The sequence below is a fragment of the Microcaecilia unicolor genome, chromosome 13 (genome assembly GCF_901765095.1).
Source record: "Microcaecilia unicolor chromosome 13, aMicUni1.1, whole genome shotgun sequence".
NCBI classification, from domain to species: Eukaryota; Metazoa; Chordata; class Amphibia; order Gymnophiona; family Siphonopidae; genus Microcaecilia; species Microcaecilia unicolor.
The window spans coordinates 4,735,416-4,750,283 of record NC_044043.1 but is presented as its reverse complement, the minus strand read 5'-3'; the positions used below and the strand labels follow the sequence as shown (position 1 = coordinate 4,750,283).

At 45.0% G+C, this 14,868-nt stretch overlaps 1 protein-coding gene across 5 annotated transcripts in view; it reads right to left on the bottom strand.

The window, feature by feature from the left end:
• Positions 1 to 14,868, bottom strand: part of CLUH (clustered mitochondria homolog) — a 152,167-nt gene that overhangs the window by 48,189 nt on the left and 89,110 nt on the right. For 4 of the 5 annotated variants that reach the window (XM_030186225.1, XM_030186226.1, XM_030186223.1 and 1 more), the window contains exons 9-12: positions 14,359 to 14,451; positions 12,629 to 13,323; positions 11,592 to 11,818; positions 3,876 to 3,980 (exon numbers count right to left, since the gene is read on the bottom strand). In XM_030186225.1, coding sequence (XP_030042085.1) covers positions 3,876 to 3,980; positions 11,592 to 11,818; positions 12,629 to 13,323; positions 14,359 to 14,451 — 1,120 coding nt within the window. The remainder of the gene's footprint in view (positions 1 to 3,875; positions 3,981 to 11,591; positions 11,819 to 12,628; positions 13,324 to 14,358; positions 14,452 to 14,868) is intronic. The other variant, XM_030186224.1, reaches the window with a different exon arrangement.

Here is a 14,868-nt window from a genome sequence, read left to right as displayed (position 1 = left end):
TTTAAAAACAAAAGGGAACACAGTTCTTTCATTAAAAAAACTTTTAATAGTGAACTTTGATTGAAGAAAGACCCGACACGGGCCGTGTTTCGGTGCTACCGCACCTGCGTCAGGGGTCACACCAATGACAAAGGAGGCTTCAACAGACTAATTTCAAAGGCTGATGCTTTCCAAAATTTTGTGTGATATGTTCCTCCGAATGAAATGCAGTGCAAAACTCACACCAGCAGCAGCGTAAATCGCAATAGAAGATCTCTAATCATCTTATGTGAAGTACATCCTACCCTTTTAAGTTTAGTAATGGTGGACAGCATACACTATTTCAGATGCCTAGCAAAAACCCGTCTCAACTTATTGCCAAACTCAAAGAACCTCTGCTGGATCATTCGCCGCAAAAACTCTACCTTTTCTACTTGTAAACAATGCAACTCATTCCAACATTGTTTCAATTAAATCAATAGCTCCGGGGTAGCCCTCCTCTGACGCAATCTAGCAACCGAGACCAAAGCTCCAGTTCCCGATACTCCCGAGCATGCTTCTTATGAGCTCCCCATTTAATTAGATGACCCTGAACTACTTTCTTCAGTGTTCCCTAACACCCATCAGAGACCTCTCCTTTATCACTACTTGTCATATTACGCTGTGTAACCCCCTAATCTCCTCACAAATCTGTTTATCCCTCAAAAGATCTTCATTAAGTCTCCAGAATGTTTGGCGCTTATCTACCTCCAGACCCTTCAATTTAAGCCAAAAAGGGGTGTGGTCCAAAATCTATATGCTCTCAATATGGGTATCAAAGTCCTGATCCCAAATCTGATGGTTACACCAAAGCACATCAAGCCTGGTATAGGTATCCCGAGCATGTAAACAAAGAGTACGCTCTCTGACCCGGGTGCTGGAGCCTCCAGGCATCTAAGAGATCTAGATCTTTTACCAAATGCAACAATTTTTTCCTGTGAGCATGACTCATTTCAGTGCCCCCTTGGAATGATCCATGGAGGCCTGAGGTGGAAGATTGAGATTCCCTCCTCCCCCCCAATAATGATTGCACCCCTGGTAAAGTCAAGACAGATCATCCTGCAAAGCTTTTGAAAAAAATCTCCCTGACCCACATTGGGAGCATAAATGCATAAATCACTGTTTCTCAGCAACCCACCTGCGAACTGCAAGACACCTACCCAATGGATCCCTATAAATCGCCTCTTGAAAGGAATCCTATCCTAGATCACCAGCCCACCCTTCTTTCTACCTGAGGGATCAGAATGTACCACTCATTGAAAATATGGGAATGAAGTTGGTGAGCATCTCTCTTCCTGATGTGAGTATAACAGCCCAGTGCAAACGCTTCAATTCACACCAAACAATACTTTGTTTCCCAGATCATTCATACCATTCACATTCCAGGAACTAACCTGGACTTCCGCCCGCCCCCTCCCCCAACCCCTCCTGTCCCCAACCTCCCAACACTCCTGAACCCTCCCCCCCCCCCATCCCCAACTCAGGCTGACCAGCATGCTGTTCCCTGGAGAAAGGTAGCCATCACTCCCCCTTTATTTTCCCTCATGCACAAGCAGTCAAATACCCTCCTCCATCGCCTAACACCCTGCCAAACAACAACATTCTTTCCCACATTCACAGCAAAACCTCCACCCTCTATTATCATAACAAATCACCAGACCCAAGCCCCTGTGTAAAGAAGCCATCAAATGGTGACTAGTTAAGTCCCCCTATTAAAATACAGAGGAAGAGTCATGGAGACGCCCCAGCCTACATGTCAGACTTAATAGAACTACCACACAGGAACGCAATAAAATCTTCTCGCACATTCCTCAATCTTCACCCTCCCAATTGTAAAGGTCTGAAATACAAATTGTTGCATGCATCTACCTTTTCCTATACGAGCACACAGCTATGGAACGCACTACCACGCAACCTGAAAACGGTCCATGAACTGGCCAATTTCCGCAAACTACTATAAGTAGAGGAGTGTGGTAGCCGTGTTAGTCCACTCTTAAGGTTATCAATAGAAATCAAACAAAATAAAACATGGAAAAGAAAATAAGTAACCTTTTTTATTGGACATAACTTAATACATTTCTTGATTAGCTTTCGAAGGTTGCCCTTCTTCCTCAGATCGCAAACTACTAAAAACTTATCTCTTCGAGAAGATATATCACAAAGATTAACACGTGTAACTGCACAATCTTTAATACAGATAAGAATGTCTTATAACGTCTTTTGCTGTAATACAACCATGTACTTACCACCATGTAACCCAAACCCTCTATTTCCAATATTCACGATGAATTGTAAGCCACATTGAGCCTGCAAAGAGGTGGGATAATGTGGGATACAAATGCAATAAAGAAATAAAAATAAATAAATGTAGCTGAAATATCAGGCGCTCCCTCTATTGCAGCAGATTGCTCATGGATAAATCACATTTTTTGCCAGGTGGGTTATGCCTGCTGATCACGTTTGCCGCTTCAGGGAGAGCGTCACTGGGAGGTTTGTGCAGCCAAACTCAGTCAAAAATTCTATAGCTATATGCACCCTGCACAACTGGCTCCCCAGTGTAATCAAAAGCCCAAGGGGTGTAGCCAGCAGTAGTACAGGCCTGCTTTTTGAAGATACTGGGTAACGTCCTGCATATCCCTCTGCTTTAGCAAGGTGGATTGTGCCAGGTCCTGAAACAGTTATTTTACAGTTGTCCCAAAGCACTTCCTCCATCACTCCAGCTCTCTTTCAAACTGCCTCCTTAACACAATAGTCGTGGAAACATGCTATAATGTCTCAAGGAATACAATCAAGTGGGTATCCCAGGCTTCGATGAGCCATATCCAATGTAACAGAACACTCAACCAGGCCAGTCACTGCTCCATTATTATTCTTCATCAGGAATTCACAAATCTCACAAATTACCTGGATGTAATTTTTATATCTATCCAGTTCAGGCATACCTTTAACTCTCTAACCAGTGCCTGGATCGATTTTCCAAGTCCTCCAGGGCTGTCTGCAATTCTTGCCACATCTTGCACCCTTGCTGGAGGTCCAACTGCAGAGTGCTGACAGACTGTTCCAGCCCCTCCAAAAGCTCTTCAGCCTGTTCAGTCCTATTCCCGATTTCATGCACCTCTGCTCTGATCTCTGCCACTTTTGTGTGGATATTTTCTGGACTGCTGAGATTTCCATTTTCAGTTCCTGGAACCATCTGGCCACATCCGGATTCAGTACCTCACTGGTCGCTCCACAAGGTTATCATCTTCAGATTCAGAATTGGCCGGCGCCATTTTGTGCCTTGCTGCAGCCTCCTTCTGCATGCCGCTTGAAGACGTGGATCTATTATCTGTTGCAAATTTGAGTTTTTCAAGTTTCTTCTGCATCGACATCAGTTCACCTGCACGGAACATGTAACTGGGGAGGACTAAGCCCGAGGGGGAACAGGATCTCACTAGTGTAAACCAGAACTCCAGCGGAGCAATGCTCCAAGACATCCTTTACCCAGCGGTGATGTCACTTCCTCCTCAGTATTCTGTTTATTTTATAGTTTGGCACTTATTTTAAATAGTAGGTACCTTACTAAAGACATCTTTTGTTACAAATATGGCTCCTACCCAGAGCTCAATAGCTGTTATCAGCATGATGTTTGTGCTGGCTTCTGAGAAGGATCAGCACAGCTAATTTGCTTCAAAATAAGAACAAGGGGGTGGGGGAATCTCACCCAGTGGTTTTTTTTATTACCTCCAAGTGTGTTTTAATGAACTCCAAGCCCTAGGTTGTACAGGGTGTCTGGGATGCCACAAGAAAACCATGCATGAGAACAATAAATACATTGGCATGTCTTTCTATTACAGTTGCCCCCAGCATGCTCCTACCTGGTGAGAAGATGTCAGAGTTGAAGCGGATATCGAAGGACGTATCGCTGATAGAGCCCACAGCCTTGCACGCATTTTGAATCACCTCCCGACTTTTTGGATCCACTGAATATTGGTGGGAAAGCAGCAGCAGCAGCAAAGGAGGAAAGAAAGAAAAAGGGTACTTACCAGATTCAAACCCCATCCCCCTCCCCCAAAAAAACACACCACAAATCATACGGAATTTTGGAGAAAAAAAAAGACACATGAAAACAGGCGTGATCACAACGGTCTTTTCAGCAGGTCACAATAAATTTCATAAAAGTAGGATTTATCATTTGGTTTAGGAGGAGAAATCTGAAAACGAGAACTAATGTTCAAAGCCTTTATATGCTAGTACTGCTGAACCCATGACAGATTTCTTAATACTATCACAATGGGGTGTAAATTAAGTTAAAAAGAATACGGACAACACTGTCTACACAACACATAGAAGTGTGTATCTAAAAGTAAAACACAAATAAAGTATGTTAGCATTGACTATTGGGGTGGAAGAAAAAAAGCCTCAAAGAGCCCCAGGTACACAGGCCTATAAAAGCTAAGTAGATTAAAAAAAACAACCCAAACCTAACGAAAAACTCTGGGCTTCATAGAGCTCAAAAAAAGTGCACTGTGTCCCCTGAGCCCTCTTTTCCACAGTAAAGTAGAGATCCCAGGACCAATGATGGCCAGTATTTCGCTTTGCTTCTTCAGGGTCCGAAGTACTGGGGCTGCTCCTTGTCACAGGCGTTGCTACGGGGCTGATCCCATTTTCCTCTCCTGCTGCCTGCCTTGGACAGTCCGGGATCCCTGGCACTAATCAAACAGTATCAGGCCTGCCAGTCTCTGTACCTGGAGCTCTTGCAGGCTTTTTCCTTCAACCCCAATTGTCTATGCTATGAAGAACATAATTTATTCGTGTTTTACTTTTAGAAACACAGTGTGTCGTGTAGATAGTATAGTGAAGATACTTACCTGTACCAGGTATTCCCCAAGGACAGTAGACCTTATTTTCTCACAATTGGGTAACGTGACCTGTGCTGCCCGTCTGGAGCTTCTTTTAACAGAGCTTTTGTGGCGCGCGAGATATGCTCCACTACTCATGCGCGAGTGCCTTCCTTCCTGCAGCGAGAGCATGGTTACCGCAGTTAAATACTACAGCAAGTAAAAATAGGAGACAACTCCAAGGGAAGGTGGGAGGATTTGTGAGAATATAAGGCCTGTCCTTGGAAAATACAAGCTACAAGGTAAGTATCTTCTTTTTCTCCGACGACAAGCAGGCCATAATTCTCACGTGGGGTATCCCTAGCAATCAGGCTCACTGAAAACAACAAACATTGGTCAACTGGGCCTTGCAATGGTGAGGACAGAACTCAGATTAACCTAAAACTATAAACAAACTGAGTGAGAGTGCAGCCTGGAACAGAATAAAACGGGTCGGGGGTGGAGTTGAATTCTACACCCCAAACAGATTCTGCACATCAGGTATCCTGCTCAAGTAATGAGATGTGAATGTGTGGACAGAAGACCACGTCGCAGCCTTGAAAATTTCTTCAATGAAAGCTGACTGCAACTGGGCTGTCGACGCAGTCATGGCTCTGACATTAGCCTCGACATGACCCTCCAGGGTCATCCCAGCCTGGGCACAAGTGCAAGAAATGCAATCTACCAGCTAATTAGAGATTGTGCATTTCCCGATGGCAACCCCCATCCTGTTGGGATCAAAAGAAACAAAAAGTTGGGTGGACTGTCTGTGGGGCCTAGTCCGCTTCATGTAATAGGCCAATGCTCACTTGCAGTTCAAGGTGTACAAGACGTTCTCACCAGGATGGGCATGAGGTCGGGGAAAGACAGTTGGCAAGACAATCAACTGGTTCAGATGGAACTCCGACAAAACCTTAGGCAGGAACTTAGGATGCATGCAGAGGACTACTCTGCTGTGATGAAACTTAGGATAAGTTGCATCCACTACTAGGGCCTGAAGCTCACTGACCCTACGAGTTGAAGTATCAGCCAAGAAAATGACCCTCCAAGTCAAGTCCTTCAGATGGCAGGAATTCAGTAGCTCGAACGGATATTTCATCAGCTGGGTTAGAACGACGTTGAGGACCCATGACAAAGGCGGAGGTTTGACAGGGGGCTTTGACAAAAGCAAACCTCTCTTGAAGTGAATAACTAGAGGCTGTCAAAGATGAGCTAACCCTCTGTACGTTGATGACAAGCACTAACTGCACTGAAGTGAACCCTTACAGAGTTGGTCTTAAGACCAGACTCGGAAAGGTGTAGAAGGTATTCAAGCAGGGTCTGTGTAGGGCAAGAAAGGGGATCTAGGGCCCTGCCCTCACATCAGATGGCAACCTTCTCCTTTTAAAAGAGTAACACCTCTTAGTGGTATCTTTCCTGGAAGCCCTCTGAAAGACCCAAGGAAGCAAATTCTAGGCTCTCAACATCCAGGCTGTGAGGGCCAGAGACTGAAGGTTGGGATGCAGAAGAGATCCCTCGTTCTGAGTCTTGAGGGTCAGAAAAACCTCCAATCTTCATGATTCTTTGGAGGATAACTACAGAAGAAGAGGGGATCATATCTGCTGAGGTCAGTAAGGCACAATCAGAATTGTAGTCCCATGGTCTTGCCCGAGTTTCAGCAAAGTCTTCCCCCAAAGAGCAATGGGAAGATATGCATACAGAAGACCTGTCTCCCAATGAAGGAGGAAAGCATCTGATGCTAATCTGTTGTGGGTTTGGAGCCTGGAACAGAACTGAGGGACTTTGTGATTTACCTGAGTGGCAAAGAGATCCTCCAGGGGGGTGCCCCACACTCGGAAGATCTCCCACCCATGTTGAGACACCACTCGTGCAGTTGCATAACCCCGTTCAGCCTGTCGGCCAGACTGTTGCTTTTGCCCACCAGATAAGTGGCTTGAAGGAACATGCTGTGCCTGCAAGCTCAGTGTCACATCTGGACAGCCTCCTGACACAGAAGGCGTGATCTGGTGCCTCTATGCTTGTTGGTGAAATACATGGCAACATGAATGTCCGTTTGACACTGGTGAGACAGCCAATCTCTGAAAGCCTTTAGAGCGTTCCAGATTGCCCGAAGCTCCAAGAGATTGATCTGGAGATCTGTTTCTTGGGTGGACCAGGCCCCTTGAATGTCAAGCCCATCTACATGAGCTCCCAACCCAGGAGAGATGCATCCGTCATCAGCACATTTTGCAGCTGAGGAATTTGGAATGGAAGTCCCAGAGTCAAATTGGATTGAATGATACACCAGAGTAGAAAGTGAGCAAGCTCCTGGGCCACTCGGACGACATCTTCCAGACTTTCCGTGCTTAACACTACAGAGAAGCCAGGGTCCACTGGGCAGATGTCTGTATGCATATGTCATGGGCGTCACAAACTGTAGACACCATGTGGCCAAACCTGAGAAGCCAGTGTGACCATAATATCTGCCCTTGGCCCTGGGAGAAAAGCTTGAACCTTCTGCATATTGAGAAGGCTCCAATGAATTCCAATTGCTAGGCAGGGTAATAATGGGACTGGGGGTAGTTTAAAACGATTCCTAGTAGCTCGAGCACCTGAATAGTCCTCTGTATTGGCTCCCGAGCATCGTCCTCTGACACGCTCATCACCAGCCAATCGTCGAGATAAGAGAACACTTGGACTCTCAGTCTGTGTAGAGACGCTGTGACTTCCCTGGGAGATGACGCAAGGCCAAAGGGCAACATGCGGTACTGGAAGTGATGTGTTCCCAGCCAAAATCTGGTGGGCTGAAAGTATCGGGATGTGTGTATATACATCCTTCAAGTTCAAAGAGCATGACCAATTGTTTTCCTGAATCACTGGTAGAAGGGTGCCCAGGGAAACCATCCTGAAATTTTCTTTGTCCAGGAATTTGTTCAGGGCTTTTAGGTCTAGGATAGGACACATCCCCCCCTGTCTTCTTCTACATGAGGAAATAAATTGGATGCGCTCATCGAGGGCCATCACAAGGAAAGGTTGGGGTGCCAGCTCAGAGACAGGCTTTTAGAACTGGTGGGGCTGAGACAGGAGCTGAATCCTGGTCGCTGGGAAGACCACTCCTCCTCTATTCAGGAGGTGCCGATGCATTGGTCTTCTGACACTTCTTGGGTGCCGAATACCTTGATGTCTCGGAGCGCCCAGCACCGTGCATTGAGGACGATCAATGCCAATGCTTCTTGGCCTTCGCCTGAAGCTCGACATTGAAGCTCCTTGGTGCCAAGGACGACGTTGAATCCTCATGTCGCCTCAAGGTTGGGTCTGATGCTGGACGGTTCCGGGGGCCCTGCACAGCAGTTGGCATCCAGACAAGTGGAGACTCACTCGATGTACCACTGCTCCCAGTGTCAACAGGTCTAGCAGCAGCCATACGCATCAACGCTCCCGGTGCAGTACTAGACGTCAACACTGCCAACCTCGATGATGAAGCGTCAAACCTGGCTCCAAAAATTCTCTTGCGTTGAGCTTCTCTGAAGACAGAGGACACAGTTAGCAGGGCTATGGTCGAGCCCTAAACACTGGAGACACCAAGAAGGGGTGTCCCTGTCAGAGATGGTCCAATTGCACTGGGTATGGTGCTTGAAGCCACTGGGAACTTGAGTGGACATGGAGGGAAAAACCTCTGCAGCCGAATCAAACGAAGCGATGGTGTCAGAAAAAGGGGCAAGGCACCTGAGAAAAAAAGAAAGGGAAAAACTCAGCTGAAGTAAAGGCCTAAATGCGGAGGATGTAGTAACAGCAGTTAGCATATCTGGGTTTAAAAAAAGGATTGGACAAGGTCCTGGAGGAAAAGCCCATAGTCTACTATTGAGACAGACATGGGGAACAAACTGCTTGCTCTGTACTGGTAGCGTAGAATGTTGCCATGATTTGAGTTTCTGCCAGGTACTTGGTGACCTGTCTTGGCTACTGTTGGAAACAGGATACTGGGCAAGATGGACCATTGGTCTGATGGTTACTCCTGCTCTTATGACGCGGAAAATAAGGGAAACTTAAATCTGTGAAAAAAGAACTAAAAACTGTAAGGGAAGAGGGAAAAAAGAAAACCCAAACACGGGCACACCGAAAAAAAACCCCACACCAAAAGGCACCAAAAAGCTCTTTCCAGACCAGACTGTGAAGAGCAGCTACAAAAAGCAGCTATTTCCCCACTGTGGTAGAAAAATAACTGCGGTAACTGCACTCTTGCGGCGGGTGGGAAGGCACTTATGCATGCGCAGTGGAGCGTGTCTCGCAATCACAAAAGCTCTGTTGAAGCTTGTTAGAAGGTCAGAGGGCAGTGTGGGATCACGTTACCCAAATTGTGAGAATTATGGCCTGCTTGTCCTTGGAGAATGTCTTTACTCTTAGATATCTCTACAGCTATTCAGAGTTGTATTTCTGTCATTTGCACTTGGATGTTACATTATAAGCTCAAATTAAATCCAGAGAAGACTAAAGTTTTGTTTCTGGACAATAATCCAGATCCATTAACTGATCATATTATTATAAACCAGGTTAAATATTCTCTTCTGCTTGTGATTAAAATACTATGCATTCTCCTACATCAATCTCTCTCTCTCTTTAGTACCTCAAGTTAACTCTAATTCTAACTTTTTTTTAGGTTGGGAGAGGCAACATGTAGTTTTGGAGTTTCTGAACTATGCATGCTTTGGCCAGACACAGGATTCACAGATAAATTTTACACCGATACATGCGAATGATTACTGCCGCAATAATATTTAAACGTAAGGGGCAGAGACAATATAGAATACCACAGTGGCTCTTTGAAATACTATGCATAGCTGTGGCTCACTGGAAAACCAAACAGTGGTGCACTACTCCCATTAAATACTCCTTCTGTAAAAGATTTAACCAGGAACAGAGGACTTATAGGAACCTGGTATTCTGTGGCTGGCGTGCGGCAGTACATCTGGTTCTAGGTTGCTCTGTGGGAATGCTGACCTCCACTATAAAGTGACTTGTTCTGAATGCTGTGATCACCGCTACAGCATCATGCTTACAAACATTCCTTATGGCCAAGTGTGAGGGTGCAGATATGTCAGGGAATGTGCATCTCCCTGGTTTCTAGTGAGATGAAGAATTTGTTGCTAAGAAAGTGGAATTCTACGCTGTCTTTCTATCTCTAGGGACTGGTGTTTATTCCAGCCCAGGCCTCTAAAGGAACCATAGGCAGCTCCGCAGCTAGAGTAACACCTCACTATGCTCTCCGTTCAAGGAAAGTAGGGACAAGGCAGGCTTAGGAACACTGACAGCATTGTGTGGGGATGTCTGTGCAGGATTTAAGCTGTACTCAGTCTATAACCCTTTAATTCACCAGTGAAAACCCACCATGCATAAATCAAAGAAACCAACATTACAGATGCCTGATGCTCAGGCCTCATTTGTTGCTTGGTCTGACAGCCCTTAAAGGATTGAAGAATTTCAAAGCACAAATATAATCCTGAGTCTTTAGATGTGACACCCCCCCCCCCCCCCCCCAAAAACGTCTACAAATGCAGTCCTTTGCCCTACATTTCTTACATTTGTTGCTTCTTAACAGACTCCCAATATAAATGTAGAGATTTTTCTAACAGTGTCGCAGTAGGCCCGTGTGCTAGATTTAAAACAAGCAGGCAGAAATCTACAGCAAAAGGAAAAGTTGCCATGAAGAGTAAAATGGAAAGAAGGTATCACACACAGGGGCTCCCCACTCTCAGACAGGGGGATGAGAGAACCACGGTCCCTGTGCTCCACGGACAATCTGAACCCACTGAACTTCACCTCCTCCTATTTTGGGACAATTACCTGAGTGATCCAGAGGAAGGTCAAAGGAACTGTGTGCAACGGAAGGCTGTGATTTCCACAGATAAAATAGTGGCTGGATGACAATCAGATTAAAACCCTGGCTCGACACCTAGCAATTAGAAGAACCTCAAAAAGTGAGTATCCAGGAACACTACTACTCCCCTTCAGGAGCTCCTGTAATTGGTTTCTAACCCCATCATCTCCTCCACCTAGAGCCTAAAACTGCTTCAAAAGTGACTAAAACTGAGATAAAAGTGAGCGATCACCTAATGATGTGTCATCCTCATTTCCCCAGTCTAATGAAGCAACAGATGGCCGAGACGGACAGTATGTTACTCAACTATATTAAGGGTAAGTCAGACATGCTAACAGGAACACTTTCATGAGCTGTGAATCATTCTCTTCTGACTGCCCAATACTGGTGGACTGATACAACCAGTGTTATCAACGCTTGAGAGATAGAGGCAGCATGCTAATCCACCTCCCCCATCATATTTGGATCTCTGGAGACTATCCAACATTAAGTGTTGCTGCATCTCAAGCAAGAAAAAGGACTAGAGGCAAGGCTTCTCTTTCTACGACAGATAAAAGGCAAACAGCCTACCTCTGCTAAACAGAAAGAACAAAAAAGTGGAAATATCCTTATTTTTTGACGACTATAACTGGGGATGCCAAAGAGTTGGCAAGTATGCATTCTGATGTACCCCAAATGATATTGCTCTAGACAACAAAAACAAACAAAAAAGGACAGGGTAAGATGTGGTACCAAAAACAAATACCACATCAGCCTGATTATCAGTGATTTATTTCACAGTTGATTGCACATTAATCATCATGCAGTACCCCAGGCCAAAAGCCAAGGAGAACATCTTAGTTCCAGGTTGTGCAAAGTACCTGTTCTGTCATCAGAGGCCATGGTCTCCGCCAGCTCTTTAACCTGAGCTAATCCCGCAACACCTTCCTCTTTCTTACCATCTTCGGACCGCTGCAGGTTTTCCAGGTTCTTGCTCTCCCCGTCTTCTGGGGTAGGTGGAGCACCATTTTCAAGTGCGCTGGTGTTCTCCTCCTTGTTTTTCTGCTGCATAAGTTGGAGAGCTGCTAATTTCATGAATAAGAGGTATCTAGGGAGACAGTCAGGATGATAAAGTTCAATGTCAAATTCTCTTTCCTTTTCTTCCCCTTATGGTAGCGAGAAATGTTAAGTGATCCCAAAATGGCCAAGGGATGAACCATGTTCTTTCATCAACATGCTCTACCCAGCTTCTCTACTTCCAAAGTTCACCCTTCCATTATCCAGCCATTGACTCCCAGGATCCTTGCAAAGAACCACGAAAATCCAACCCATTTACAAATGAAATGAGAAAACACAGATGAAGATATTATTCTGTTTTGTTTTATATATGACCTTAGTGAAGAGTTTATATATAAAAATCCAAAGAAATCAAAAGTGTAAATGCTTGGGTGATCTTCACAAGAGTCAAAAACAGGAACTCATTTACACCATGTATGCCGAGAATGAGAGGTGGGGCTGGGGGCATAATTAATCTGGACTCAATCTGGCAGAGTAGTATAGGGAGACCTAGGAGGTGTAGGGGGGCGGGTTGCAGCTGAAGTGCCAAGTAACAATGATCTATTACACCAGTTGAGAGACATCCTTCCCAGAAAATTACTACAAAAGTTGGTACAGTTCTGAACAGTCATTCACCTTGGCCCAAAAATAAACACAGGGCATTGAACTTAAGGGGGAAATGCAGGAGTGGTGGTGTACTAGCAGACCCGTGGAGGGGAGTACAATAATCACTCACACACACATCTACAGTAATTAAATATACTTTCTGAACTGATAGTTATTAATTGTGTGGCTACAGCTCTTAACACAAGCAGGACTTGTGGCTCCTCAGAATCAAGAAAAGGCTATGTAGTGAGCGTACCTGTGTTCCACAAAAGCATCCACGAGTTCCTGCCTGAGGCAGGAAAGCTTGTGTCTGTGCTCCTTGGGGAATCCCATTTTCTGACACTCCTCTGGCATCTCCTCTCTCTCCATGGGCAAGAAGTTGAGGTCAGGAGGAAATGTGCGCAGTAAGTCCAGGATGTAATGACGGCCATCGTTTCCAAGGATACCCTTGCACTCCACGGAGGAGCACAACTCTACCTCCTCATCCTTGTCATTCAGGACCTTGTGCTTCTGGATCTTTAGGGGCCGGCTAGTCTTTTCCAGGAGCTCTAGGTACTTGGGGTGCGAGACCACTGTTTTCCCAAAGTCTATGGACCCATAAATGACACTCTGCTCCTGTTCACGCTCCAAGATCCCCGGAATGATGGATTGCGCTGTTACCCTGTAACCCCTGTAGTCCACCACCACTGTGCCCAATGTGTAAAGCCCATCTACATCCACTGCATTATAGGTTCGTACCCCATTTAGGTCATTGGTGGGAGCCACATAGGCTGCACTGTCACCTCCAAAGTCCTTGTAATGATCACGGACATCAAAGCCCAAACTGAAGAAGATATTGTTCCAGATAAACATTTGCATCTTGGTTTCTTCGCTAGGGTTTATGGCCATGACATTGCCATCTATCACCGCCATTGCACCTCTTGTGGCAGCAGCTGTAAAATCACTGTGGACCTGAGTGGAGACAAACTCATGAGTAAGACAACAACAAAACTATGATAATATTTCTCTCAAAGGGCCAACTGTGTGATGTCGCACTATTTGTGGACCACAAGGATTTGCATCTACCATGTCTGACCAATTCCTGGTTGTCTACAGCAGAATTATCAATCCATGACAGAACAGCCTAAGCTCTGTAACCTACTGTCATAGTTTGGTTACTGGTAAACATGCAACCTTATGCTACAAGTTTATCTTGTTGGTATACTGGATGGGCCGTACAGGTCGTTATCTGTGTCATCTACTATGTTACTATGTAAAAAATGATTTTGACCAATAAACTAAGCCAGTGTGACCTATAAGGCATGCAGCAACTAAGTGACTTAATAGGGAATGATTTTAAATCATGCGAATGAACATGAGGAATTTCTCTTACACAAAAATCTTGAGACTTTTCAAAAACATATACTTATACAACATGTAGCAAAGAAGATATCACAAAATATGCTGAAGGTTTACATGCTCTCCTAATGTTTCAACATGGGATTTGAACCCTGGCTCTACACCTTAAATTTGGTTTGATGAGCATCAACTTGGTGCATCCTGGTTACTTATCCACCTCAAAAACCTGCCACAGCATTGTCGGATCCTGCTCTAGAGAAACCAAAGTCTGAGTAAAGCCCAGGTAACAGGAGTCAGAAGTGACAGTTTCCTGGAATTGAGGCACTGTCAGTGGTGGGCCTCTTGCAGGATCTCTGAATTCAGGTTGCAATAGCAAGACTGTCACGCCTCATGGCAAAGGTGTCCCAGCAAAGCAATGGGTAGGAATCATTGTTCAAGGATCTCAGGACAGATCAGTTTTAGCTATTTCACTGTTTATATTTTGAGCTTGAATCATATACCTGTGTGCGTGCACACACACACACACATTTTGTTCTAACATGGAAAACTATAACTCTTAGGGCCTAAAACCTTTCAGATGTGCTGTGCACTGCAACTATGAAAATCCTGCCTGCCTATGACGATGCTCCTGCAATTTTACCCCCTCACCTTGAAAATGGCTCGCTCCCGAAGAAGCCTCTCTGGCAAATTTTTGCGTGGCAGTTCTCTGGTGGTCTGCAGCTCCTCATTCCAATCTCGGGTCTGAAAGGGAGTCAAAGTTTTAAGGGAAAGAGACAGCAAATAGGAATTCATATCAAACTTTGACCAAATCACAGCAACTATATTTGTGTTTCATTATTCAATTCAAACAAGAGTTGTCAAACTTGTGCCACTTGTTACATTTAAGACAGAAGGCACTTCACTAGAGGTATGCCCTGTTAGACAAAGCTGATCACTTTCTTTGGTTAGGTGGCCAGCAAGCTAGATTGATGGATGTGGTGTACTCAGATTTCAGCAAAGTGTATGACATGGTTCCACATAGATGAACCATAAGCTTGACATCCTTAGATAAGGTTCTAAAGTGACTGACTGGGTCAGAAACTGGTTGCCTGGAAGGCGACAAAGGATAGTGGCAAATGAAGTACACTCTTAGGATAGAGATGTTACCAGTGGTGTACT